The 27,033-nt window shown below is 38.3% G+C and overlaps 1 protein-coding gene across 1 annotated transcript in view; it reads right to left on the bottom strand.

Moving 5' to 3' along the window:
• Positions 1-27,033, bottom strand: part of SLC5A12 (solute carrier family 5 member 12) — a 55,886-nt gene that overhangs the window by 6,041 nt on the left and 22,812 nt on the right. Inside the window, exons 9-15 of the mRNA XM_046014196.1 lie at positions 24,551-24,663; positions 18,726-18,793; positions 13,435-13,521; positions 10,189-10,355; positions 8,484-8,587; positions 6,840-6,967; positions 4,759-4,920 (exon numbers count right to left, since the gene is read on the bottom strand). Coding sequence (XP_045870152.1) covers positions 4,768-4,920; positions 6,840-6,967; positions 8,484-8,587; positions 10,189-10,355; positions 13,435-13,521; positions 18,726-18,793; positions 24,551-24,663 — 820 coding nt within the window. The 3' untranslated portion in view covers positions 4,759-4,767. The remainder of the gene's footprint in view (positions 1-4,758; positions 4,921-6,839; positions 6,968-8,483; positions 8,588-10,188; positions 10,356-13,434; positions 13,522-18,725; positions 18,794-24,550; positions 24,664-27,033) is intronic.

Here is a 27,033-nt window from a genome sequence, read left to right as displayed (position 1 = left end):
CATCATGAGAGTATAACAAGATAGCCACTGAAACACCTATACCCCAAGTAAGGGCCATGTTGATTAAGCAGTCAAATATTTATATGTTTAACTCTGTCTTCTAAACAGCTGATATTTCAAATACCACAAGTGCAGTGTTAGAAAAGTGGGTTTATGAGTGTTTGTTATTCAGATAAGTGTTTGCAAATCTAGATTGATATGGTCAGGAGACTGGAATGCAGGAAGAAATAATAACATTAACTTTCTCCAAAAATTACAAATAAAAATGATCCATTAGATGATTATTAATTATGAGTTACACTTGATTAAAATTTTGTATCATTTTAATATCATTGGTAACATCAATTAAATTTCAGTTGTTTGGAAACAGATTATACTTCAAGGTTATTAAAGTTGGATAAAATAGTTAACTTTGCAGTAAACCCAGCTACCTTAGAATTGAGATTGTGCACATGAGATTTCTAAATATACAAATGTATACATAGAAAGCTTAAATTTCGGTACTGTTTTAAAATAATTTGTTTCTAAGAGAACAAGTAAAAGGAAACTGTTCTATTTTTTTTTCTATTTACTGATCTGATCTTTGTAATAATGTTTGAGTAAGATTGTAATATCATAAAGATACTTCAATAATATTCTCTTTGAAACATTGTTTGCAAGCCCCCTGGTGTGTGGTTTCTTTCTCTTTTTTCTTTTTTCCTCTTTAAAGTGAAATGCTAAAACCCTGTAAAATCACAAAAGAATGAAATTTATATTCAAGAAATATTATTTGAATTAGACAAGGGAAAAGGCCTCACCCCCTCTGTTGTCTGGAGAATCACAATCTCTGCTAAGTGTGCACTGAGTCGTACACAAGGCTTAAGATCCTGTTTTCATGTACAAACAAAATACTTAATAATAATAAAAATGAAAATTGCATTTTCCCAGTAATAAACCTGTCTATGTAGCAGTGGGTTTTTTTCTTTTTTTCAAGAATTTCAGACTAGAAAATTTGTTCCCTGAAAAATCATATTTTATTTGAATTCGCCATTAAAAGGCTACCGTTTGGAAATTAATGGTATGACTTGTAGTTTATAGTTTACGGTTCTCTTGTTCTTGTTAGTTCTTAAACTGCTTCAGTAATTCATATGCTAAGCCAGTATCTTGGAAATTTAAAGAGAAACAGTGAACCAATTTAACTGAAAATGAACACTGTAATGAGTATCACTTTCTTCATCTATTGTAGACTAACAAGTATTGAACGTTTCATGGGGCCAGTCACCACACTAACTAGCTGATATGATTTCCCTCTATAATTCCTCACAACAGCCCTACTAAGTAGGGACAACTTCTGCTCCTTTTAATTTGTAATAAACAAAATTTTAGAAAGACTTGCCCAAGAATTCCTGAGATAATTTGTATCAGAACTTCCATCTGAACCTAGGTTGCCTGCCTCCCATCTGTCTCCTCCATCCAGAAGCAGTACATCCTCCAAGTGGTAACAAAGAAAGTTTCTGTTCTCAAAACGAATTCCTCAGAATGGATGAAAGAGACAACTGAGGTCATGCCATTTCATTTTAACCAATATTTGTGATTGAATTTGAAAGATGGAGATAAGCAATAAGCTTGGCACATTTTAGGCCATCCTAGAACACATCATTCATAGCCCCATTTACTGAGAATCTCCCTGGTCGTTCCGTGGCACAAACAACCACAGGTTTAAGCCATTTCCGTGGCTTGGCTTGGACGTGGCACTGGACAGATCTTATATTGCACAGGCAACCTTGACTCAAGTCTGAACTAAGGCTCCTAGGGAATAGTGAGGGCAAGAGAGAGGCGTCACAGCCAAGAAGACAAGCTTATGACTGCACTCCACATTACCTTTCTGTTCAGCCACAACAAACGTGGTTCCCAGACACTGTGGAAGATAGTTTTCCTCTGGGACTCGGCATACCTGAAGCCTTAGATTTTTGTATATTTGTTCAATTAGGAAGAATGAGGAGAGATCCCTATATTGACCTCTATACGCACTCAAAATGTTAACTCATAAGGCCACAGTTTCCACTACGTGAGAGAAGACAGAACCATTTTTATAATAATAATAATGATGATGACAATAATAATGGTATTTTCCATTTGTAAGTTCACTGATGCTTTGATAACACTCCAGGTAAGAGAATTAGCTACTAAAAAAAGAAGAGAAAAAGGGGTCCTAAAAAACTCTCTGGGCAAAGTGCTGTCCTAGTGAAATGTTGGTGGGATCATTTGTGAGTAAAATGAAGAACATCATGGTATGTTTTGTTTTCATGCAATTCCAAGAGAAAGTTCAAAACCTTGAAATGTATTCCTTCCATCTATACCCCAGCAATGTGCCTCTCACCCTGGGCCCTGCGTGTCTGGTATGTCTGGAGGGGCAGCTCTATGCTATTTCTTAGCAGCGGAGACCAGGTCTGCGTGCAGGCCACTGTGGACCTGCTGGGGGCAGAGTTCTCAGCTCAAAATCAGACTGTGATGTGTTCTCAGATGCCTGAGTGGCCACTGCTCAGTTCAGACACCCTTCGGGGACTGCCGTCCATGCTCTTGCCATGGAAAGAACACGACTCCAAGTTCTTTCTCCAATGTTAGAATCTCTACAGGGTGTGCTGAGAAGGCAAGATGCAGGGGTAGTAACTGATTTATCTTCTCCTTAAAGTGAATGAATAATGCGTAATTTGTCAATATAGCATCCTCGGGGGGGGGGGGGCAGGCAGGAAACCACATATATAATTGCTACTGTTTATCAGGTTTCATCCTCAGAATTGTTGCTTCCCTTCCCAGTCATAAGATATGAACTAAACCAATGTAGTTTGTCCCAGATGTGAACATTCACCTATTATATTCTCGAGTTCTAAGTCACTAACTATGTTCTAACTACTAAATCATTTGGAAAATAATCACACCTTTCAATTTTCAGATTCTTAGATCAACATCTTTGTTAGCTTGATGGACCGCAAGAAATGTTCTTAGACATTTCTCATTTTCATGATTTTTTTCCTTCTCATTTTCAAATATTTTTCCAAATGTATTTTGATTTTACTTCTTTTGTCCTTTTTCAAAATGTGTTTCTCTCATCTCCCTTATAAACCACAACCCAGTTCTGTCTTTTTTTACTCTAGTCTCCTCTCCCATTGAGAATGGAGGGAAAGAAGGCAAACATTTGGTTGTGGCTTATGAACTCCAGTTGTTTTTTAATTTCTTCATTGATTTTTCCCCTATCTTTCTATCTTCTCTCCCTAATAACAAAGACTAGTTACATAATTTTTCTCTATCTCATTGCTTCTTTTAAGGTTTTTGTCTCCTGGATTACATCTAAACAACATAGCCTTTGAGGCTTCTCATCCTTCCCCATTTGGACCATTTCATTTTATTTTGCTGACATATTATTCCTAGGCCTTTTGATCTTACCTGGTCACCAAAAGAAATTCTTGGCACTGCTCTAATGTACCTGACACTGAGACACTGGTGTATTTCCTACAATCTTCCCTCTGATCTAGCCTCTGTGGTACTGGTTCTTTTTACTTTCTATAAATTATTTTTGAGAGTACAACCATATAAATCTTTTCTGATGTCACCTTAGCCTGATGGAACACATTGAGAGCTTGCACGACAGAGCTGAGTTCTCAAAGATAATTTTTTAAGTTCTGGAGTAAAAGAAACTACAGAACAGAAGTTGTTATATAAAAAAAAAACAAAAAACAAAAAACAGAGAGGCAGTGAAAGGTTTTTGGAAGAAGCAAAGAAATGAAGTCCTCAAAAAGTAAAAAGTATAAATCCTGTGTACGAGGTATTTTGCACCAAAGAAGACCCCATGACGAGTGAAATCTGTGGGTTGGTAAGCTATTTGCAAAGTTCTTTTCCACAGTCCTAGCCTAATAGCCTCCTCTAGGACATTTCTTGTTCCTGTTTACCTGGCCCTGGAGAAAGACTCTAGACTTCTGTTGAGCAGAATCAATTTTTCTTTGTAAGGTGATAGAAAGACCTACTATGCCAAGAACCCAAAGGGAGGAGTGTATTTAGTTATGATTATTGCACTTACTAGATATACCAGACCCTCTCCTGTGCTAAGCAAAATTATTTCTAAGGCTTGGTCAGAACAGCTGTAGGAGCAGGGATGACTGAAAAGGAAGACTTCAGGTATGGGGGCCTGGCGTGGGATGAGAGGGTTAAAGGCAATTAAGTGTTCCAACTGCAACTGCAGTGTGGGGTGTTGTGAAGTGTGTCTCCACCCATGTGAGGTACGGGGGTTGGGGTGGATGGCATTCCTTCATTTTATCAGCAGTGAAGGAGAAGCATTTTATATGCATAACCCCTTCCACATTCTGCCTGTGAATTCCTAGATACATGATGGTTCAAGAACTACCAAAAAACAAAATAAAACAAAACAAAATACCCTGAAGTTTAATATGACATAAAGCAAAGGGACTGACTCTTTGCACTGCAGTGACATCCAGTCTTAATTTAATGCAGGAGGAAGTTGCCAGGGCACTTAAGACTAGGCTGTTTCTTCTCACCTGAAAGTTGGGGTCTTCCAAAGAGTATCCTGGGAGTATCCAGGGGAACAGTCATTTTATTTGTAGTTATAAATAAGTATAAATAGACATTAGACATCCCTGTCTTCTAGCAGTGACAACTACACAATCTACAAGCCAATAAGCCAGCATGATACTTACTGTGTGTATTTGTGTGTGTGTGCTTTTGCTTGTGTGTGTGTGTGTGCATGTGTGTGTGTGTTGTACTCACATGCATGTGTTAGAAATGGGTAGTCTTCTCGAACGCCAAATTGTTGTAGCTGTTGTCCTTTGGATCATGGCCCGGAATATTGACTAGGTTTTCTTGCTTGAGTCCATTCTGTAAGACAGATTCTGCCCCTTGTTTCCAGGAACTGCCATTCTCAAGGTTTTCCTGAGAAAAATGAAAAGACACATATTAGACAGTTTGGTCTTGATGTATTCTAAATCACATGGAGAGAATCTTACTGAGCATCTCCCCCTCAAATTATATGGCATGATCAAATGCTATGATATCGAATCAAATGTCTTGTAAATATGAAAGCAATGAATTTCTTGACGACTAAGATGACTGGATCCATCTAGGTAAGATTTCTAATGATAATAAAAACAGAAAGAACAATTTAGTGAGCATTCGCAATACATCGTGTTGTATGAAAAATGTATATTTTATATGTCTCTCAGTATTGTAGTCTTGTAAGGTAGTAGTCTCATCTCCTGAGGAAAGAGAAACCCATGTCTCAAATGGTGGTGGTGCCCTTCCTTCCTGTGGAAAGAGAAGGGCCTCTTGATCACAAGAGGGGGACAGGCAGGCAGACTTCCCCAGAGACTGCCCAATGTCATTCTTCAGGGAAGGAGCCCAAGAATGACATACTAAGTGTTCCCTCCCCCTCTCAGCTCAGCCTTGAGAACAGAAGCTGCTGTTATCAACAGGGTTGATCATTCATTCCAGAAAATTCTTGCCCAGAAACCTAAGTCTGTAAGTCAGTAAATAACTTAATTATTTCCTTCTAGAATGTTCTCAAAAATCCATTTATCCAAACCATACAATGCTCAATCAGCTGCTTTTCAGCAAAATAGATTGCCTTCACATTCTGAATGCCTGTCAAAATGGTGCACTCCTTACTTCAGTAAAGTAACTGTTACACTCAGCTTTACTTCATATACATGTTACTCTGGCATTTTTGGGGAAGGAGAACAATTAACAACCTAGGTGATGTGACATGGGTGAACAGTCTGTCCTCTAGAATACTAGAAGAATAAAATGTCTGCAACTGAAAGAAGGTGAATAAACCATAACTAAGAAAACAAAACAAAAAGACATTCCTGCACTTAATGAGGCCGAGAGGACAGACATAGGTAAGACCATCTGCAAACCTGACAGGAAACATTGTATCTCCCAGGGTCCTGCTGTGGTCAAACGCCATAATGGGGCCGAGGGATTATTGCTCTCTTACCGAATGGGCCCCACAGAACTTTGTTTTCGGCCCCAGCTTCCCTCAGACTCCTCTCAGAATCCTTCAGTGGGAACTCAAACCTTGCAAAAGTCATGTCCAGCATCCCTCTTGTTAAGGGCGGCATTGCCTGCTTCCCTGGAGTGTCCCCACCCCCAGGAGCTGCATCAAGTCAACAGGGTCAATTTGCTTTGACCCTAGGCTGTTCCTGGTGGTCTTTGGCAGCTATGATCCTAATGATACTTGGATAGTGTCTCTAGCCCTGCCTGCTCTAAACACAGCTCTCAGTGGGGTAGGAAAGGTGTGCATCCCGCTGTTTATCTATTTAAGAAGATCCCCCGGTCAATCTGACTCTCTATTTACACTTCATGGAGCTAGAAATGTCTGTTTCCAGATGGCACGGGATGAGCTCCTCCCGGTTCCCAGGTAAAAGCTGAAGTTCAAAGAGGTTAAACAATTTACTCAAGGCAAGTAAGACAGGGAACCGGGATTCTCTCCAGGGCTGACTCTCAAGGCTGTGTTTTTCACCATGATACTAGAGAGCTGTCCCCTGTTTTATTCCTTTTCTACAGTTCATTTTTATATTTTTCCTAGAATTCCTCCTCAGAAGGGTTAAAAGGGATTTTGGAAATTGATCACTTGCAGAGCCAGCAATTGGCTCCAAAGATACATGTACAGAGCCACATATTTACAGGCTCAGAAGCTAATTAGCTGGGGTAAATGGTGTTGAAGCTAGATTTGGGTTGTAACGCTCACTGCCTTCCCTTCTCACAGCCACCTGTGCAGGTGGTTCAAATGGGCAAAAAGAGAATCCCTTTGTGCTTGTGTGTGTTTTTCAGAAGTTCATACGGCGGCTCACCTGCTGCATCCCACCGTCATGCTGGACACCACACCAGCACAGTCGTTTGTATTTCTCGGACCAAAAGCAAACTAAATTGCAAACTGGTCTAATTAGCAGCGGTTGAATATCCTTTCCACTCTGGTGACCTGTTAACAGAAGGACAGATGGATGAGGTGATCGCATGCTTCCAAGGCTTCGTTAAGGGTTTAGGTATTGTCTACTTACTAAGTAGGTCATTTCTTAGTGTAAGGGAGAAAATAAGCCTGCCTGGTTAATAGACAGAAGTTGGTAACTGCTCAAAGTGAGTGGGGGATAGTTTTTAAATATCCACGAACTGTCAGGTCAGGCAAACTCACAGAGTTAAGCAGAGACACCATATTTATTTTTAAATATGGATTATGGAAAACTCTACTCTTCCCCTTTGGTAGGTCACCAGGAGGAATAGCAGGAATCATATTTCTTCCTCTAGGAAAACTCTTTGTTTTTCAGCCACATCAGGTATATTAGAGGTCATCAGAGTCATTATTTGTAAAATTAAAAATGTTATTTTTACTGTTTCTTCTTCCTTCTACCCTAGGATCCTGAATCAGCAATACCCTCACATTCCCTCCAGCGAGCCTAGACCTTCCTCATATCTCCTTTCCAGTCATTAAAATATAACTGTCTGATGTCCCTTTCCTTCAAACCCTCCTGTGGTTTAAGAGTCAGTCACACTGATAGTCAAACCAAGATTTAAAAACTGACAGTATTCCCTGACTAGAACCTTTCTAAATTTTGGTATAATGATAACCGTTTGCAAATACAATGGGTGTTTTCTTTGTTTGGTTTTTGGTTTTTTTCTGCAAATACACCCCATCTCTCTCCATGGTGGTCTTTAATTCCATAACCAATTTTGTCTAAATGTCCCTAGCTGGGGTAGTGGAGTAGCAATTACAACCTTGATCGCATTCCTCCTATGTGCCAAACACTGTGCCTGTCCACAAGCTTTTTCCAAATTTAGATTTCTTTCTAGAGAATAAAAAAAAAGTAGATTCCTAAAGCTCCAAATTGAATTTTAAATGATATATTCCCTGGCATTATGTCACTCAGTCAAAAGACATTCAACCAAATAGAATTTTACTACACTTAATAATATTTATTTATTGGTGAGATCCTTTTATGTACTAGGCACATTTTTATGTAGATTACAAAACATATCTAATCTGTATGAAATAAATATTGTGGGACCATAATTGGTTCAGTCAGTTATACATCTGACTTTTGATTTCGGCTCAGGTCATGATCCCAGAGTCCTAGAATTGAGCCCCACATCAGGCTCCCTGTTCAGCCAGGACTTTACTTCTCCCTCTCTCTCTGACACCCTCCCTCTTTCTGCTCGTGCTCTCTCTCTCTCTCTTACTCTATCTAACAAATAAATAAATCTTTAATTTTTTTTAAAATAAAAAATTAAAATATATGTCATATGGGTTAGCAATAATATTATATGATAATCAGGAGGATGTTTTGCCTATCAGCTTGGAGAGAGTAGACATCTGTCTCTGGGAAGAAGGGCTTCTTGTGGGGATCCAAAATCACACCAGTAAGTCATCCACCTAGTCTGCCAATGCGTGAGGCTAGTCCATGTCTTCGTTGGCCCCAAAGAGTGGACTCTAAGGACCCCACCTGTTACGAAACTAATGATTATTCCAGCAGCAATGCATCCGAGGCAGCCCACTGCACTGTAGTAAAGGTAGGAGAGCGAATACCAGGTGTCGGCGATGGCAGGTCTGTAGATGACAAAAACACGTGTCAGCAGTTCCAGGAGTTCTCAGGTCATGATCCACAGTGATGTAGAGGACCACTGACCGTTCCTTATACGGCCTGGCATTTCTCAAAATTTCAACATTTTAATTTTTTGCCATTTGGTTATTCTTTTTTTTTTTTTTTTTTAAAGAATCAATTGTGCTTGGTCTTACAGTCCATCCAACCTATCCTTGCATTGCAAATATTGCCATGTAGAGACTAAATTATAAGAAATACAAGGAGGGTATTATTCATTCTTCAGATATTTATTCAGCCCAGATTTAGTGCCAAGAATCGTGACAGATATTGGAGATAAAAAGATGAGTAAGCTACAACACCTACATAAGGGGAGCTAATGGGCAACAATAAAGGAACTGTAGCACCTCGGTAGAATAGGAGCAAAGGATTCTGGAAACATTTAAAAAGAGTATCAAACCCAGGCTTATGTGTGAGATAATACCTGAGCTTATTTTTAAAGACTAATGAATAGCTAATAAGCAAGGAAGGTAGTTAGGGCCACGATTTAGCACTCTAAGGAAAGAGGATGGAAAAAGCACAGGCAGGAGGGAAGAAATATGGGGAACGTGGGAAATATAATAGGTTGGTGTTATTTGTAAGATTTATGGAAAGGAATGGTTCTAAATTGAATAACACTCAGAGGCAAGAGGAAGAAACATAATGGAGTGCTCATAGACTAGGGAGCCAGGACAGGTCTAGGATGTAGCCCTACCTACTTCATCCTTCAGCACAGCCCATAATAACTTTTCCACCTGATAGGCAGAGTTAAGGAGCTATCCCACATTTCTTAGATTTGTTTCTACAAATAATGAGAGAGTAAGAATGTGCATTTATTAAAGTGCACATTACACATTACAGTGCCACAGGCTCTAGGTATCTTCTCTCATTTAATCCTCTCAAACAGCAGCAAAATAAAGATGATTGCCCTCATTTTTCTTTCAAAGACTTAAGAATTCAAGAAGTGACAAGTTACTAACTTATGCAGATACAGAGTGGGTAAGTGGTAAAACCCACAACCAAACCCAGGCATTTCTGATTTCAAAGACCATGGTCTTCTCCCTACACCATGTCGTCTCCTGTGTTTTGGTATCTTAAATGACGTATTCCAGCCAGAAAGAGAAGGAAAATCGTTTGTTAAACCTAGTGGAGTTTGATGGAGAAGCTGTCAGTTCGCAAGAGTACTCCCAGCTAAGTCGGTCCACTACGGTTGTCCTCATTGTTCAAAACCTATTCTACTCAGGTCCTTTACTCTTTCAAGGGCACCATCTCTGATCCTCCTAATCACACACCTAGTTTCAAACCCTCCACTCCTTCTCCTGTTTTGCACTTAGATTTCCGATTAATGCTTTTGCTGAGTTCACTCTTGTGAATCCCGGGATGCAGGGTAATGGATATCTGGGGAACGGTCAATAGCCCTGCATGCGCTCTTCAATGCTGGGCACTGCCTGGCGGGATTCTCTCAGGAAAGCAAGATCTGGCTCATCGGCCTTATCTCTGGAGAATGCATCTTCCTCTATCCCAGTGACCCACTCTCTGGGACAGAACACCATCTTCAAGGTCCACATACCTGCTAGGTAACACTGTAGGCACTGACGTTGTCACATTTGATGGGACGCAATGCTCTGTGGATAAAGGCAGGGGCCATGTCTTGGAGTCTGGTGCAGGGTAGACGAAGGCCCCAATGGCCACCCAAAATGACAAGGTGATTCCAGTCAGAAGGCCACCTAATGCACCCTTGATGGAGGGAAAGCAAAGGTTAAGAAGAGGTTTGACAAAGCTGTTGAAAGAAAAAGAGATGAGGATCCCATGCCTCAGAGAGTCTTACTCTCCACCCCAAATCTTGGCCACGTGAGCTGGAAACAGCCCACCAAACTACCTTTTTTCCAGTTTTATTTAGAAATCACTTGTTCCCTCAATGAAAACATTGGAGAATGTCATAATGGTCACTATTTTTAGAATTCTAGAAGGAAATTTGTCCCCTCCTTTTAGCTTCTTCTCACCATTTAATCTGTTGAAAGATGTACAACATGATGGCTGTAGTTAACACTACTGTATGATGTATATGCAAGTTAAAAGAGTACATCCTAAAAGTTCTCATCAAAAGGAAAAATTTTTTTTCTTTTTCTTTTTTTATCTGTGTGAGATGATGGTAATTTAAATGCGGTAATTATTTCACTATATATAAATCAATTCATTATTCTGTACTTCTTAAACTTATACAGTGCCATCTGCCAATTATATTTCAAAATTGAAGGGAACAACACCTGCTGAGACCTCGGTTCCAGGTAGGAGAGGTTTGGCAGCTTAGGAGGAAAACTTCAGAAACTTGAGACAAAGGGGTCATTTTCCATTGACAGCGTAACTTGTTTTATATATATATATATAAAACCTTTCTGGGAATTCTTTCTCCTATATCTGGCAGAGATTCTGGCAGAGACCCTGACTCACAAGCTTGGAGCTTTTTCTTTGGGTCTAAATACTAGCAAGCATATGTATTAGTCTTATTGTTTAAGGGTTATATTCCGTGATAAACAGTGGAAAGTTAGTGAGTGATCCAGTCATTTCTCCTGTATAGGAGACAGAGCAGTCTAGCGATGACCACAACAGGAAAATAAAATCTGGATGCTCCCAGCTTCTGCTGACAGCTGAGCCTTCTCTGTGAGAGAAAACAACTTGTTATTTCCTCTATTTATTCAGGAAAATACTTTTTTTTTTTCCTTAAGATTCTCTATTTATTTATTTATTTTCTCTATTTATTTATTTGACAGAGAGAGAGTTCACAAGTAGGCAGAGAGCCAGGCAGAGAGAGAGGGAGGATGCAGGCTCCCCGCTGAGCAGAGCCCAATGCGGGGCTTGATCCCAGGTGGGATCATGACCGGAGCCAAAGGCAGAGGCTTTAACACACTGAGCCACCCAGGTGCCCCAGGAAAAGACTTTTTGATAAGAGGACTAGAATGTTTTGTTCATTATTGTTTGGGGAAACTAAAGCAATGTATGTGATTCAAATATTTGTGTCTTGGTCTAGACAAGGGGTCCACAAACTTCTATTACAAACAGCCAGCTAGGAAATACTTTAGGGTTTGTGGGCCATCCAATGTCTGTCACAACTACTTAGTTCTGCCCCATGGCACAAAAACAGCCATACACAATACGTAAACAAAGGAGAATGATTATGACCGGTAAAGCTATTTATGGACACTGAAAATGAATTTCATATATTTGTGGGTCATGAAATACTGTTCTTCTTTTAATTTTTTCCACCCATTTAAAAAATGTCAAAACCATTTTAAGCTTGCTGTCCATATCAAAAACAGGTAGCTGGCTAGATTTGGCTTAAGGGCTTAAGGACAGTAGTTTGCTGTCCCATGGCCTACCAGTACAGGGTGAATGGATTTCAACAGGAGGTTCACCCTCAGTGAGTGATAGTAGCTGCCTAGAAAGCCTCTGCGTTTGTACCCACATTCTGTGGAAAGAGAGCTGTGATTCATTACTCGGATCAGCCATGGCCAGTGATAAGGGGGGAAGTGACCCAAATTTGTAATGTTTCCTTTCTTCTACCTGGAACAAGATGGTTTTCTGAACTAAACAGAAGGACCACAATTCACTAACATAGACAATAAGTTAATGTGTAGAAGGACATAGGTGTTAGATAGTTCATTATTAGTTTTTTCATGGCCAGGATATTGCCTTCCCTCATACCATCTCTCCAAAACATAATTATCCTTGTCAACCTCAATACCAGAAAAGTTAATTAAAACAAATAAGACTCTCAGGGAAACACTACAAATTACCAAATGCTCCCTACATATTCATGCTCTTTACCCAGCTCCAAAAGATTTATCTAGAGTAGAGATCAGCAAGGGTCAGACAGCTGCAGAGACCTAATTAGATAGATCATGTGACTCAGGCTTCATTGAGCACCCTAAAGTATATTTAAAAATATGCATTCAGGTTTTTTGTAGTCTATAGACTTTCTTTTTTTTTCTGTAATCTAAAGACTATATATTTCTAAAAATATATGCATGTAAGTGTATGAATGGCAATAGTAAAAAAAAAAAGACAATTTTGCTAGATTGAGAAAATTATGAGTTTGAAGCTATTTTAAAGTTATTATTTTTCCAAATAAATGTTCATTTTGATTTATACTTAAAGTCATCCAACTAACATTTACTTAAAGATATACTATTAGCTTGTAAGATCAGAATATGTTTATTCTCTCCTTCTTAAATTAATTAAGTTAATTAAATTTGTTATAATTTTAGGTAAAGTATGAAAAAAATGAAATTCAGATATTTTGTTAGGTTTTCAAAATTTTCTTTAACCTAAATTATTACTGAATTCAGTATATTTTTAAAATTTCATTTGGTGGGTCCTGAATTTAAGGAGGACAATTTAAACCCTAGAGAGTCAAGTTTGATGCCATGACATCTGGTACTTCATGTTCATCTCTTACTTTCCTTGTTTCCTGCATCTAAGAAGGCTTCACTAAAGTCAGAGATTCCAGTTCTACTCTGGAAAATAGCCACCATTTTTTTTTTCTTGGTACAGAGAGATGGCCTTTCCAAGGAGAAGTGGGAAGAGAAAGAAAATGGCTGGGCTTCAGTTTTATTTATTTAGTTTTTATTTTTCAAACAATTAGGTAGTTCCAGGACTTTTTGTTTTACTTATTTTTTTAAATTTAAATTCAAGTTAGTGAACATATAGTGTAGTATTGGTCTCAGGGACAGAATTTAGTGATTCACCCAGTGGTCATCCCAACAAGTGGGACTTCAGTTTGAGCTGGGAATCATGGAGAGACATGCAGGATCCTTACCTTCCAGTTCACAAAAGGGAACACGATTCCCAGAGAGAACAAGCCCAGCATGGGTCCCCCGCACATGCCGTGGATGCTGAGAGCAGCCTGCAGAACAAGACAGATCAGATCAATGGGCCCACTCCCCCGAATCCATAGTCACCTGACATCACTCTCTCTCAGACACGGGATAAAATTTAGTCCTAATCCTGATGGTGGCACTCATTAATCATGTGCTTTCTGGAAGTCATTTTTCCCTCATCGGGAGATAAGCACTTTGTAATAATAAAAATACATACAAACATACATTTGTGTGTTTGTGTGTGTGGGTGTGGGTGTGTGGGTGTACATACACACCAGTAATTTGGATTTGGTAGTAGTTTTCCCTTAAGGTGGAACTCATTGATTTGCTTACATTTTCTGTCTTACCAAAAACCTTTTTGTAATGTACCAAATAAATATATCTATACTTACGTTTCATATCTTACATGACTGACCATCTATTCGAGTTTAGTTTGAACAGTTCTGTCATTTTGATCATAATAGGTTACCCCACTCCCACCATCCCACCCAGAACACCTCAAAGATGTTGAAGCATAAAGTTGGGACATGATGGGAAGGTCACTGGACACTCCCTATCTCATCTTTCCTTTTTCGTGGCTCTATTCTCATTGGAAATTGAGGGGATTTGACAAATGCATTTCCATATCTCTTAGCCTCTGTTATTAAATTGGTAAGGAGCTGAATTGGTAAGGAGCTTTCATTAAACTAATTTGCTATTGACCTGCAGCCTTTTCCATGGCCTTCCAAGAGTCTTTGACATGTACATGTACTGATATGCATGCAAGTGTACAAGTGTGTACAAATCCCAAACGTGTGCACAAACACACACAGCTAGCTATCCTGCAGTGCAGCCCCTATCTTGCTGTCACAATGGAACTGTAGGGCTCTTAGATCAACAACTGAGAAGAGGATGCTCTAATGATCCTATATGTACCTTATGTTTGTCAGGCACCCCAATGTGCCAGATGGTTAAGAGGAACTACCAGGCACTCTAGATACATGACTTCATTTCATCCTCACAATTACGCATTTTAGTAGGTACCATTAACTGAATTTTATAGATGAGAAAACCGTACTGATGGAAAACATATTAAAGGCATAATTACATTTAGAAAATGAGAAAGGTCAGATTTAAGAGATGTAAGCTCGGTTTGTTTGGTTGTAAAACCCACATTTTTCTCTCCTAAGGGCAGTTTACAGAGGAAAAAAAAAAAAAGAAGTGAAGAATACAAGCCCTCATAGTGGCCTCTCCTCCTCTTGTTTAAGGGAAAAAAAGTTCTTGAAAGATCCCTTCACTAATAGTCAGAATATTTGGATTCTAACAAGTTCTTGAATTTGGATTCTAACCCTGCTGCTCATTACTATGATTTGGTGAGCCTTCTGTTATTAATTCAGATACATTCTATTTCCAAGTCTTCTTTATGAAAAATAGCTAGGACCTAGAGGCCATCGAGTGCCCTCCAGCTGTAATATAAGTTCTTTTCTCTAGAAAGATGAGCTGCGAAGCATTGTTAGGTTTGTTTTCCGGGTTAATTTTTTATGAAGTCAATGCCACAGATGGATCTTCAACAGGATGGAGGCAGATAAGGTTGAAGTCGATACTCTTCCCCCAACTCAATACTTAATTTAATATTCTTGACATTTCCTCTGTTGATTGAGAGCATGAATTACAGTTGCCGTTGTTGCTGAATTTGGAAGCTAATTTACTAGCTATTATATGGGAGAATCAATACGTTTAGGAAAGGCGTTCATGTTACCCAGAGGAGGAAAAAAGCATTAATGATCTCTTATAAAGTCATCAATCAATAAGTTTCTGCAAGAAAGAGTCTTCATATGATAGAAAAAAAATCCAATAGTTTCTGACTTTTGAAAATATATATTTCTGTAATTTACACAACTAAATTAATTTTAATTTTTTATCTTTCTTTTTGTTACTTTTCTTAAGCAGGTTCAATTGGAGGAAGGCTTAAAGTTCATCCAACAGCTTTTTCCTCAGTGGGCAAATCTCACATAAGTCGCTCCTGTAAACAGGGGGTGATGGCTAAGAACATACGTTTTTGGGGTGTTTGCCTTGTTGTGCCTTAGCCTTCTCATATATCAAGTGGGATCATAATGCCCGCTTCCTGGGTTTTTTTGTGAGTATTCAATGTGGAATCTGAGAAAGGCCAGAATAGTGACTGAATGCTCCAGAGTACATGTTATCTACTATTATTCCTTTTTTTTTTCTTTAGTTGTAATTTTAGTTCCAGTTAACTAGCATATAGTGTTGCATTTGTTTCAGGTATTATCCACTATTATTATTATTATTATCTTCTTAATTGTTTTATTACCTACCCCGTTAGTGAGCTCTCTGCTTCCTGAGACATGTCATTTGGTTTTTGGACTATCTGGGGACCCAGAAAACACTTTCTTAAGTCAAGGTAAGAACATGCATGGAAGTCATCACGGCCTTTGGTAGAACTAGATGATAATCATTAAGATAGAAGCATAATAGATAGAATGACCTTTCCCAAAAGGAGCTCTGCAAATCACTAGTTAAGGGGTGAGCTTTGCTGCTGTTATCCCCCCCATTTCTGCCACCAACACCACCTTTAAATCTTTTTTAAAGATTTTTTTTATTTCTTTGAGAGAGAGAGATCACAAGTAGGCAGAGCAGTAGGCAGAGAGAGAGGGGGAAGCAGACTCCCTGCTGAGCAGAGAGCCCAATGCGGGGCTCTATCCCAGGACCCAGAGATCATGACCTGAGCCGAAGGCAGAGGCTGTCCCCAACATATGGTCTATGGTCTCGTATTTAAAATGAAAAAGGGGATGCCTGGCTCATTTGGAAAAACATGCAACTTCTGAGCTCAGGGTCATGAGTTCAAGCCCCACTTTGGGTATAGAGATTACATAAATAAGTAAAACTTTAAAAAATAAAAATAAAAAATAAAGTGAAACAGGTTTATTTGTTTTGGGACTTCCAAGGGCTTTCAATGTGCTAATATGGCTGTGGATTTCTGAGAGGAGAATGCAGTGTACAGCATTTCCCAAATGTCTTTGACATTGGAAACTTGCTTTCTTAGAGTATTTCATAGGTTGAAAGTCTCCAGAACACATTTTATAAAGCCCTAAACTAAAACAGTAAGAAGACCTTTGTTTAAGAAGATTGAAGCTGCCTGCCTCTAACACCACCCAAAACACCCACCATGAGTATGGGATAGCTTTGTGAACATGAAATTAAACCTAGCTCTTTCCCTCACATCCATGAGATTAAGGCTTCAGCCTTCCCATGTGTGAAACCTGAACATGAATGTCCCATTATGTTCAAAACAGCAAAGCTGTTTGCAAAATTAAATAGGGGAATTATTAGTATTTTTCTATACCTGTTAAATTAGACATATTCAAAGAAAGTATATTATCCTATAGACAATATCTCTTCTAGGAAACAAGAACTCAGAATTGTCATCTCTTGCCAGCCAGCATCTCCTAAATTGTGTGAACTGTGAGGTAAACATTTTATTCTATTTTATTTATTTTTTAAAGTTGTTTTTTTTTATTTCTTTGACAGAGAGAGAGAGATCACAAGTAGGCAGAGCAGTAGGCAGAGAGAAGGGGGAAGCAGACTCCCTGCTGAGCAGAGAGCCCAACACAGGGCTCTATCCCTGGACCCTAAGATCATGACCTGAGCTGAAGGCAGAGGCTTAACCCACTGAGCCACCCAGGCACCCCTAGGCAGCAAACATTTTAAACAATCCAGAAAGTGGACCCAGCAGATGAGACAAGTGGGACAAGCAGAGGAGAACTTTCACAATCATTCCCATTTCACAGTTAAGCTTTACTTTGTACTGTTCTTGGAGGAATCCTTGTGTATGCTAAAGCCCTTTCTACCTCAATTGAAAGTAAGATAAAATGCAAACACTTCTGGGAGACAACAACATAGTGATTCAGATTCTCACTAATTTCAACATGATGATACTTTCTTAATAGTAAATGTTGGGATAAGGGGAGGAGGCAATGGGGCCTAAGACCTCAGAGTCAACTCAGAAATTTGGTCCCTGTGAATGTGTGGATGGAAAGCTAGCTGCTGAGGTCACTAACACAGCCAGTTCTGTTGTGTGCACAAGCAAACAGCAAAGGACTGCAAAAATTGGGAAAAGATTATCATGCATCTGTAATGAAACAGCAAGTTCTGAGCTTACTGGAGAGGGCACTGGGTTTGGGGGCTCACAGCTTTTTATGTAGACAGCTGGATTATCGTGTCCCTGGTCTCCCAGAACTACGCTCTGAAGCTCAAAAGGGAAAGAACGGAATCTACATAGGTAGTCCTTGGAAGGATCTAGAAAGATGCACAGCTCTGCAAACTAAAATACATTCTATAAAAATCTGTGATTACTCCTCACACACCCTTCTTCATTTCTTTGTTGAAGCAACATTTATTGAAAACATGTGCCATGCCAAGATAATAAAAAAGATGTTGAAATGATGCAAAGATACAAGGGGGATGGAGAGGGTTGAAGTAGAATGTGAAGATGGGCTTATCTACTGTTGCTTTGAGAGGTGGGCGATTTGCAGAGGGAAGAGAGGTGGCTTGGGAGTCAAGGGCCACAAACTCAGCCACTAACTGGTGGTGAGAACCTAAGAAGGATATTTTTACTTTTTTCTATAATCATCTCCAAAAGGAAAATGCTGGAGCCCATGATCCTGGAGGCTCCTTCTAGCATGGTCCTTTTATGGAAGTGGGAGTTGGACAGATGGGAGGCAGTTAGAGATGGGCTCATATGCCATCTCCCCTGTCCCTTAACTGTGAGACTCTGGGACAATCCTCTCACCTCTCTACTTCTTAGTTTCTTCATCTGTAATGTCAGTTATTAAGCATACTACCCTGAGAGAAGTGATTAAATGAAGTAATACATCTGGGACTGTACCTAGAACATAGTTAACTGTTCTATTAACAGAAATTATTCTTTTTTTTTTTTACTATTATAATTATCACTTCTGCTTTTATTTCAGAATCATATAAACTCAGATCTGGATTTTTAAAAGGACTTCCAATTTAATTACGGTGTACCATGTCACTGACTTCCAGCAGTGGTTTTTTAATAGTTTCCCCTTCTGAAAGTAATTTTGGTTAAAATTTTATATGTATGTTTCATTTGGACCTGGTATCAGGGAGTCTCTGCAAATGGGCTTGGAGGAACAGGCAAAGTTTCAGCAAAGAAAGTGGTAAGAGCTGCTCTGAAATCAAAAGCGTCTTTTTTCTCTTTCATTACCTGCACGACGCCCCCCATGAGGGATGCAGCGACAGCCATGGAGGTGCACATCACGCCAAACAAGAGACCTGAAAGAAAGAAAACTCATGACCGTCGTCCAAGCTGGCTTTGAGGGATTTCTTGAGCTCCTGCCCTCACAGCCTCTGAGGCAAGCCCTTTTGGAAGGAATCTCAGTGAGAACTATTCCTGGCCACTCAACCATTACCAGCCCCGAGAGGGACATGTGGGAGACTTCGTTCCCAGTCAGGCAAAAGGAGCTGGAAGCCAGCCTCCAAGGTTTTTCTCTCTGGGATTTAAGAGGAGAGCCATCATGTGGACGAGGCATGAAAACGTGGAAAAGGCACCGGCCTAGACTAATCCAGACCCAGTTAGTGGGAGGTACTTCCAGTTTGACCACTCATCAAAACATAGCTGAGGAAGTTACTAACCTTTCTAGGACGCAGATAGTTCTTCATCTTTAAGATGGTTGAATATCTATATATTTTACTTCACACTATTTGAAACTCTGGAAAGTTTTTCTAATCTTTTCCTTTAGGGCTTTATTCCTACCACCCTTCTGGCCCCGAGTATATTGTGAAACAATTTATTTTTGTTTCCATATTTACACGGGAGAGCCCCAGGAGCCATCAGAGTACCCACCCTGAAGCATCTCACACAGGTCCCCAAGGACCAAGGGAGCTCACTGGGTGAAGAAGCAGACGTGTCTTAGTCATCTTTTTAAGACGATGAGTTCTTTTAAACCATCTTTTACCAAAAAAAAAATTGTTTTTGTACATCTTTATTTAAAAATCATCTTAAAACCTCATTCATTTCCCATTATAACCCCTAAACTAAATAAGAGAGGGAGAAAGAGACGAGGAGTTGGAGATATAGACAGAGATACAGTGACAGAAATGGAGAGAAAATGATTTTGTTTATTCTGTTTGAAATGATCTCCCAGCTAAATATCTAGCTCAGTTCCCAACATGACCTGTCATAGTGTGGAGCACTGACCATATGTCAGGCACTTTGCCAGTGCCAGAGTTTTCAAGTCAGCACCTGATTCCTGTCCTAAGGATCTCACATTCTAGGAATGGATTACATTTAAATAGTATATCCAGCGGTGTCTGTTACCTAGAAAGTACTGTGTGTTTGCCATTATTATTATATTATTATTATTACTATATTTCAGGTTTGAATCATGATATTTATTATCAGGAACCCACTCTTAAAATGAAATCATACTACCAACTTTCAATGCAATACTTCCCAACTTCTCAATGAGCCAGAAAAATAAGGAAGCTCACAAGAACCCTAAAAACCAAGTTTGATCACTCAAAACATTTTGGGATTCTAAAATTGTTCTCATTATCCTTAAAGAGGATAGATTGGACTGCAAAAAAACAATGTTCGCCCTGATTCTGAACTGCTTCATGAATAAGGAGAACTCTGCGTACCTGAAAAAAGTAACAAAAGACATGTTTTCTGTCTACTACTGACTTCCGTTCTGCTGGGCCAACAGTTATCTGTTCAAATGAAACTCTAGGCTGTCATCCCTCAATCCAGAGGTTCTAATTTTTTATGCTGACTAGAGAATGATTCATTCCCCTTCTCCCCCAAACATTATACTTCCATCAGATTACAATCAATAGCAACCAGCGAGGCAGGAAATTTAGGAAAAATTGGTGGGGGGGTTCCATAGATATCTGGAGAGTATGACACCTCAAACAAAGCAGTAAATGTGGGAGGGAGAGAAAGTTCAATGCTATGGATTTTCTAAATGTTATAATAGCTCAGAGGATCAGACAATAAACCATGGGCATAAACCAGCATATTTCTGAATATCTTAGACATTGGGACTTGTACTGGGAGTAATGCCCATCTACCTGCTATTAGCATTAATCCATTGGGCAAGATAGTGAATAGAATTAAGGCAATTCACCTACCTAGTTAACAAATGTGCAGCTTTGATCTCTCCTTGTTCAAGCATAAATAGAAAGAAAAAAGAAATGTGGAATCCATGCAGAATATTGCCAAAGGAATGAATATATTAACCTAAAAGCTCAAATACACAGTATGCTTTCTAGAAATAATTTATCTTAGAAAGCAGAAAAAAAAAAGTATTTAGAAACTGTTTGGAAATTTTAATAAGATGCAAAAATGCATAGACTCAATGAATCAAACAAGTTCAGGTCAAGAAAAAGTAAGTGAGGTGGAAAATGGCAAGATAGGGTGCAACACCAATAAATTTAGATGAAAATGGGTCCAAGTGGGCTAAGGAAGGCCTATAAAAAAATTAAAAATGAAAATTGACCAAGGCTTCCACTTCTAAGTATTTACCAAATAGAAATGAAAATATATTCACAGAAATACTTGTACAAGAGAACGCATAGCTCCTTTATTCATTATAAACTCAAACTGAAACACCCCAGGTTTATCAACAGAATTATAAGTTTTAAAAACTGTGGTATATCCATACACTGTCATACTACTCAGAAATAAAAAGGGATGAACGACTGATAGACAAACAACATGGATAAATCTCATAAATCAAAACATGCTGAGTGAAAGGAGTCTTACCAAAAAACATACAAGTGATTTCTTGTAAATGACATCCTAGAACAGGTAAAACTAATCTATGGTGGAAAATATCAGAATAGTGCTTGTCCTCGGACAGGGAGGGGGGATGTTGGTGGAGGGGATTGACTAATAAGCAAGAGAGAACTTGCTAAGGTAATGATGATTTTTATCTGCAGTGGTTGAGTTACACAGGTATGTGCATTTGTCAAAACTCAGCAAATGTGTACTTAACGTTTGTCTATTTTATTATAGGTAGATTTTACATAAAAAATTTTAAGCAAGTATTCAATTCTAGTTAATAATGTGTATGCTACAATAATTAGGGGGAAGTGTACTGATGTCTGCAAGTTACTTTTAAATGTATAAAATATAAGGTCTCTTAGGTGGCTCAGTGGGTTAAAGCCTCTGCCTTTGGCTCAGGTCACGATCCCAGGGTTCTGGGATCAAGCCCCACATCGGCCTCTCTACTCAGCGGGGAGCCCGCCTCTCCCTCCCTCTGCCTGCCTCTCTGCCTACTTGTGATCTCTGTCAAATAAATAAATAAAATCTTTTAAAAATAAATAAATGTATGAAATATATGATTTACTAATGGATATATAAGAAGCTGGATGGATATATGAAAAAGCAAGATTAGGACAATATTAATGGAGAATCTAGGGGATATATATATATATATTTATATTTACATATATGGTAAATGTCCTTAAATTTTGCTGTAAGATTGAATTTATATAATAAAAATGTAAGGAACAAAATATAATCACAGAATTAAAATCATTATTGTTAAGAAATTTACTTTGTGGAGAACTCAAAGTAACATCGAGAGAAAACGTGAGTTCTTCAAGTGTGCAGAGAAAAAGAACAAAGTTATGAAAATAAGAGAATAAATAAAGCATATGGAGAACTAACAACCCAAATTAGAAGAACATTTAAGAATAAGAAGGTAATAAAACTCAGCATTTTTAGACACTTACTAGAAAACCAGTTAGAATTCTGAGAACCAACAAGTGTTGGGTAAATGGCCAGATATGTGCTCTCTACAAAACAAAGAAGAAACTATAGGATTTCCACTTTGATGATTGATGGTTTAGAAGATACTATGGAGAAAGCATCCCATTCATAGTATCAAAGAAAGAAGAAAGAAAAAGGAAAAGTAGACGAAGGGAGAGGAGGAAAAGCTGAAGGAGGAAGATGTGGGTGTAATTAACATATAGGATAGAAAACACTAAACTATTAAGTAGAAAAATGCCATTGCTAGATAGAAAGCTTATGAAGATGTTAACTCTTCCTGCAAAACATTTTTAGATTTAATGTAATCCCATTGGGATGGAGGTACAACTAGATGACATATAGTAAAGTATTTTAAAGTCAATCTAAAGCACAAATAAATGTGTATAACCCAAAGTTTGATTTTGCAGGAAAAAAAGGAAAGAAAAGCAACAATAGAAAAAAAATTAATTTTAAACTAAAAGAAAAGTGATAAGATTTCCTCTAGCAGGTATATTAAATAAAACACTATAAAACTATAATATACAACAAGATGATATCCACCCTACAATTGATAATTTAATTAAATGAAAATATATATAAATATATAAGATCCTTAAACAAATCCTTACAGATGAAAGAATATTATATTGTATATTATCATTACTGAAATATTAACAACTAGTGTAGATTATTGGATTAATGATACTTAGAAAATTTGCTATATAAGTGAAAAAACAATTTAGGTCCTCATCATAAATCATAGATCAAATAATTTGAATACATTTAATATTAAATGTGAAATATAAAATTATTTACAATCCAGAAAAAAAATAAGGAAATCTATAAGTGGGTTTTGAATGGGAAGAAATACGTAAGCATAAAAAAATGGATAAAATAGTAAAAGAAATGATACATATATTTGATCAAATATGTACTTATAATTTCTGCACATCAAAAATGTATTTTAAAAAATCTGGGGGATATTCTACAACATACAGTGGTCACATTTCCTTTATACATGAAGAGATTTCACAGACAAAATTTCTGATATCTCATCAACAAACGGCATAGATTTTTCACAAAAAATATAAATGTTATTCATCATCCAAAAAAAGTTCAAATTCACTATAAATTAAAAAATGTAAATTAAAGCAAAAATGTGATGTTATTTTGTCCATGAATTTGGCCAATTTTTAAAAATACTAAGGTAAAGGGCACAGAGAAATATGTCACTACTCACTGCTGCCACACATAAATATCATTAATTGGATCATGCTGGAAATATTTTTCATAATATAAATCCAGAACTGTTAATGAATTTGTGTTATTTGACCTGGTAATTTTTTGGGAGGTTTTTTATTTAGGAAAAAAATTACAGATCCAACAAAGATCAATGTATGTGGGTATCATCACAATACTACAAAAAATGAAAAAAGATTCTAAAAAGTAACAACATAAAAATAAAAAAAGTAAGCCATTTTGTAGACTATCAAGCACACATTCAAAAAGCGTGTTTTCAAATAATGTATAAATGACACAGGAAAATGCTCACTATACTATCCTAGGAGGTATCCTAGGAGGTATCCTAGGAGGTACATATATTTTCCCCAATTACCTACATTTTTTGTAATAAGTGAATAAGCATGTAATCTGTTTATACTTAAAAAGAAGTAAACTCTGTAAAACTACAGTTCAATCTGATAAGTGATCAACACAATATACAACTGTGTGATTAATCAAGGAGCAATTATTCCTTGAAGTGAGGTTACCAGCAGATGGGGAATTAAAAAAAAAATTCTTGAGAAAAGAATTTGGCATCAAGTATAAACTTGTCAAACCACCACGATACTTGAAGCTAACTGTACTAAACATAAGTAAGTACATAAATAAAATACATAAATAAAAATGATAAATAATAAAAAGAAAGAAAAGGAAATAATCTGATTTTATTAGACAAGTGACTGACCACAGAGAGCAGAACATCTTCCCATGTAGAGGGATGAAAATATGGTCAGAGCAAGGCATAAGCAGGAGATGTTGAATTCACAAATCTAGAGTGTGAGGTGAGGAGAGATGAGTGTCGAATGGAAGGTTGGTGAAAGGTAAGCTAGCTGGTAATTCTTTCCTGTTACCCTCCTGACAGACTTGGAAGTGTGAATCCTTATGTACAATTCCTCACATGCTCAGGGTGCATTTGGGCCCGGAGTCCTGAAGAGCATGTCCCACACGCACATTTCATGACGTGGAGCAGAAGACCCACCCCTGGCTGTACCTACATAAGCCTTTACTGATCCAGGTGCTCAGCTTGTCGGAGAGATGGGGGAAACAGCTCTTGACAAAATCCTCAAAGGTCACTGTTGCTAAGGCATTGATGCTGGCAGCCACGGTGCTACAGGGAGAGAAAAGCAAGAACATAGTCCGAGCTAAATAAAGCTGACCAGCCTGCCCTGTCATTCGGGGCAAATAGACAAGGCAGGGCTCGAGAAACAAAAACCAGATGCAGACATATTGTCCTTATTCTGGGACTTCGGGAGAGTTCTGTGGCCTGCCTACTCACTCTTCAAAGCTGCCTCTGTGCTTCGTGCTCTTTGATTTCTTCAGACTCTAGTGAAGAAGCTTGACGTTCATGCTCTAATACCTACTAGTGCCCCTGAACAAGACATTAAATGAATTGGCAGGCAGTAATGGGTTGTGTGTGTATGTGTGTGTGTATTTAGGTTGAACTTGAGGCTGGAGACAGTGACTGTCCTAATCCAGGAATCAGTAGAGTTTGCCACTCATCATTCATTCATTCATTCATTCATACCATTAATGCATGTCTTCATTCTAGGTACCAGACATACAATGATGAACAAGAAAAATGTAGACCTTACACTTGGCAACAGAGACATTCAACAACCACTTACACAATTGATCACAGTTGTTCGGAAGGAAAATAACAAGGTGCTATAAAAGTATGCCTTGCAGAGTCCTAAACTAATATGAAGTTAGGGGATTCTTCCCTTAGGAAATGATGATTCAGATAGGCACTGAGGGCGCCTGGGTGGCTCAGTGGGTTAAGCCTCTGCCTTCCGCTCAGGTCATAGTCTCAGGGTCCTGGGATCGAGTCCCGCATCGGGCTCTCTGCTCAGTGGGGAGCCTGCTTCCCCTTCCCTCTCTGCCTGCCTCTCTGCCTACTTGTGATCTCTCTCTCTGTGTCAAATAAATAAATAAAATCTTAAAAAAAAAAAAAGATAGGCACTGAAAGAACCCATGCAAATTGAGGGACAATTACTTTTAAATGCTCTAGCCGGAAAACTTATTGCATTCAGCAATCTTAAGCCACCCCAGGCTTAGAATGCAGTCAGTAAAGGAGAACAGAGCAAAAGATAGGATGAAAGATGGGCAAAGGAAAAAAACACATAAAAGATTTGATCTTCTCTCTGACTTTTCAACCACAGTCCAGTCTAAGGGCCCTAAAACTCACTTTGATGACAGAGGACCTGAAAGTTGGGTTTTCTTTTCAGAATAGCATGAAAGCTTATTTAATTCCTCATATAGACCAGGGATATTTTAATTAGTAGAATAGATAACAGTATTAAATTGTGAAGCAAAATCACAACCACAAAGAAAAGTTCTGGAAAAGAAACAAGCTGATGAACACAACCTGGCCAGATGTTTGTAAATTTTCCACTGATATTCAGTGGCTAATTGTTTTATTATCCTCCAGGGGTCATCTGAAGACAAACTAGCTGTTGGCAATGGCATGGAAGAAAATCCAAACTTTTTCTTTTTCTGTAATGCAGAATAATTTTAGCTGTAGTTTATTTTAATTGGAATAGTTTCAGGTCCATCGTATGCAAAATTGAAAGTTCCTTCCTTAAGTGCCAGTTACAGCAAGTAGAAATTTCCTAAGACCCAGTTCTGGGGAATTGAAACTGTTAAGTACTTTGAGATACCATCTCTTTTTCCTGAGAATCAGTGCATGGTGTGTGTTTCCTGCCAGAGTCTCCTTCTACCTGCGGCTCCATGAAAGTCAAATGAGGAAAGTTGTCCAAGTAAAGAGTCCATATTCCCAACAGCTTTGTCTCAAAATAAATCATCTGGAAGTCTCCCATGTTCGGGTTGACCCTTAAATCCTTTGAAAGAAAGGAAGGAAAACGCTGAATTTGGCTCATATAGAATCTCTACTGGGTTGCCTTTTTGCTCAGGTATATTAGTCATATGCCGATTTCTCAGATTCTAAAACTTCTGTAAGATGGTAGAGATCTATCTCTCTACCACTCTCTCTTTATAATATCCCTATTCCTGTCTTTTCCTTTCTAAACTCAACATCCAACGTAGTTGTAGCAGAAGGAATGTCTCTATAGCATGTACAGTCCACTGTGTCCCTTTCTTAGAAGTTTTGGACTTGAGACCAAAAGATCCATCCATCCTCTTGTGGGGGGGATTATCTGTTGACAACTATATGTTCTGTATCTGGAGAGACTTAGCCTTCAAGTAAAAAAAAAAAAAGATAAATAAATAAAGCTCTATAGAGAGGGGCAAAATAAAAGCTAGAATGCCACCACTCCTTGAGGTTGATCCTCTGGTGCTCATTTTTTTTGTCCTGAGTTTCCCTCAGATCTTAATCTCAACACCACAGAATAATACCACTTTGTGTTACTGAAACAAAATTCTAAAAAGAATGCTAGCAAAAATAATTCAGTAGTACACTAAACTAGAATTACACCAGAAGCAAGTTGAAGTCATCATACAAGTTCAAGGATATGGCTAATTT

Source organism: Meles meles, chromosome 8 (assembly GCF_922984935.1).
Source record: "Meles meles chromosome 8, mMelMel3.1 paternal haplotype, whole genome shotgun sequence".
Classification (NCBI taxonomy): Eukaryota; Metazoa; Chordata; class Mammalia; order Carnivora; family Mustelidae; genus Meles; species Meles meles.
Note: the sequence above shows the minus strand (reverse complement) of the source record. Positions and strands in the feature narration are given on the sequence as shown.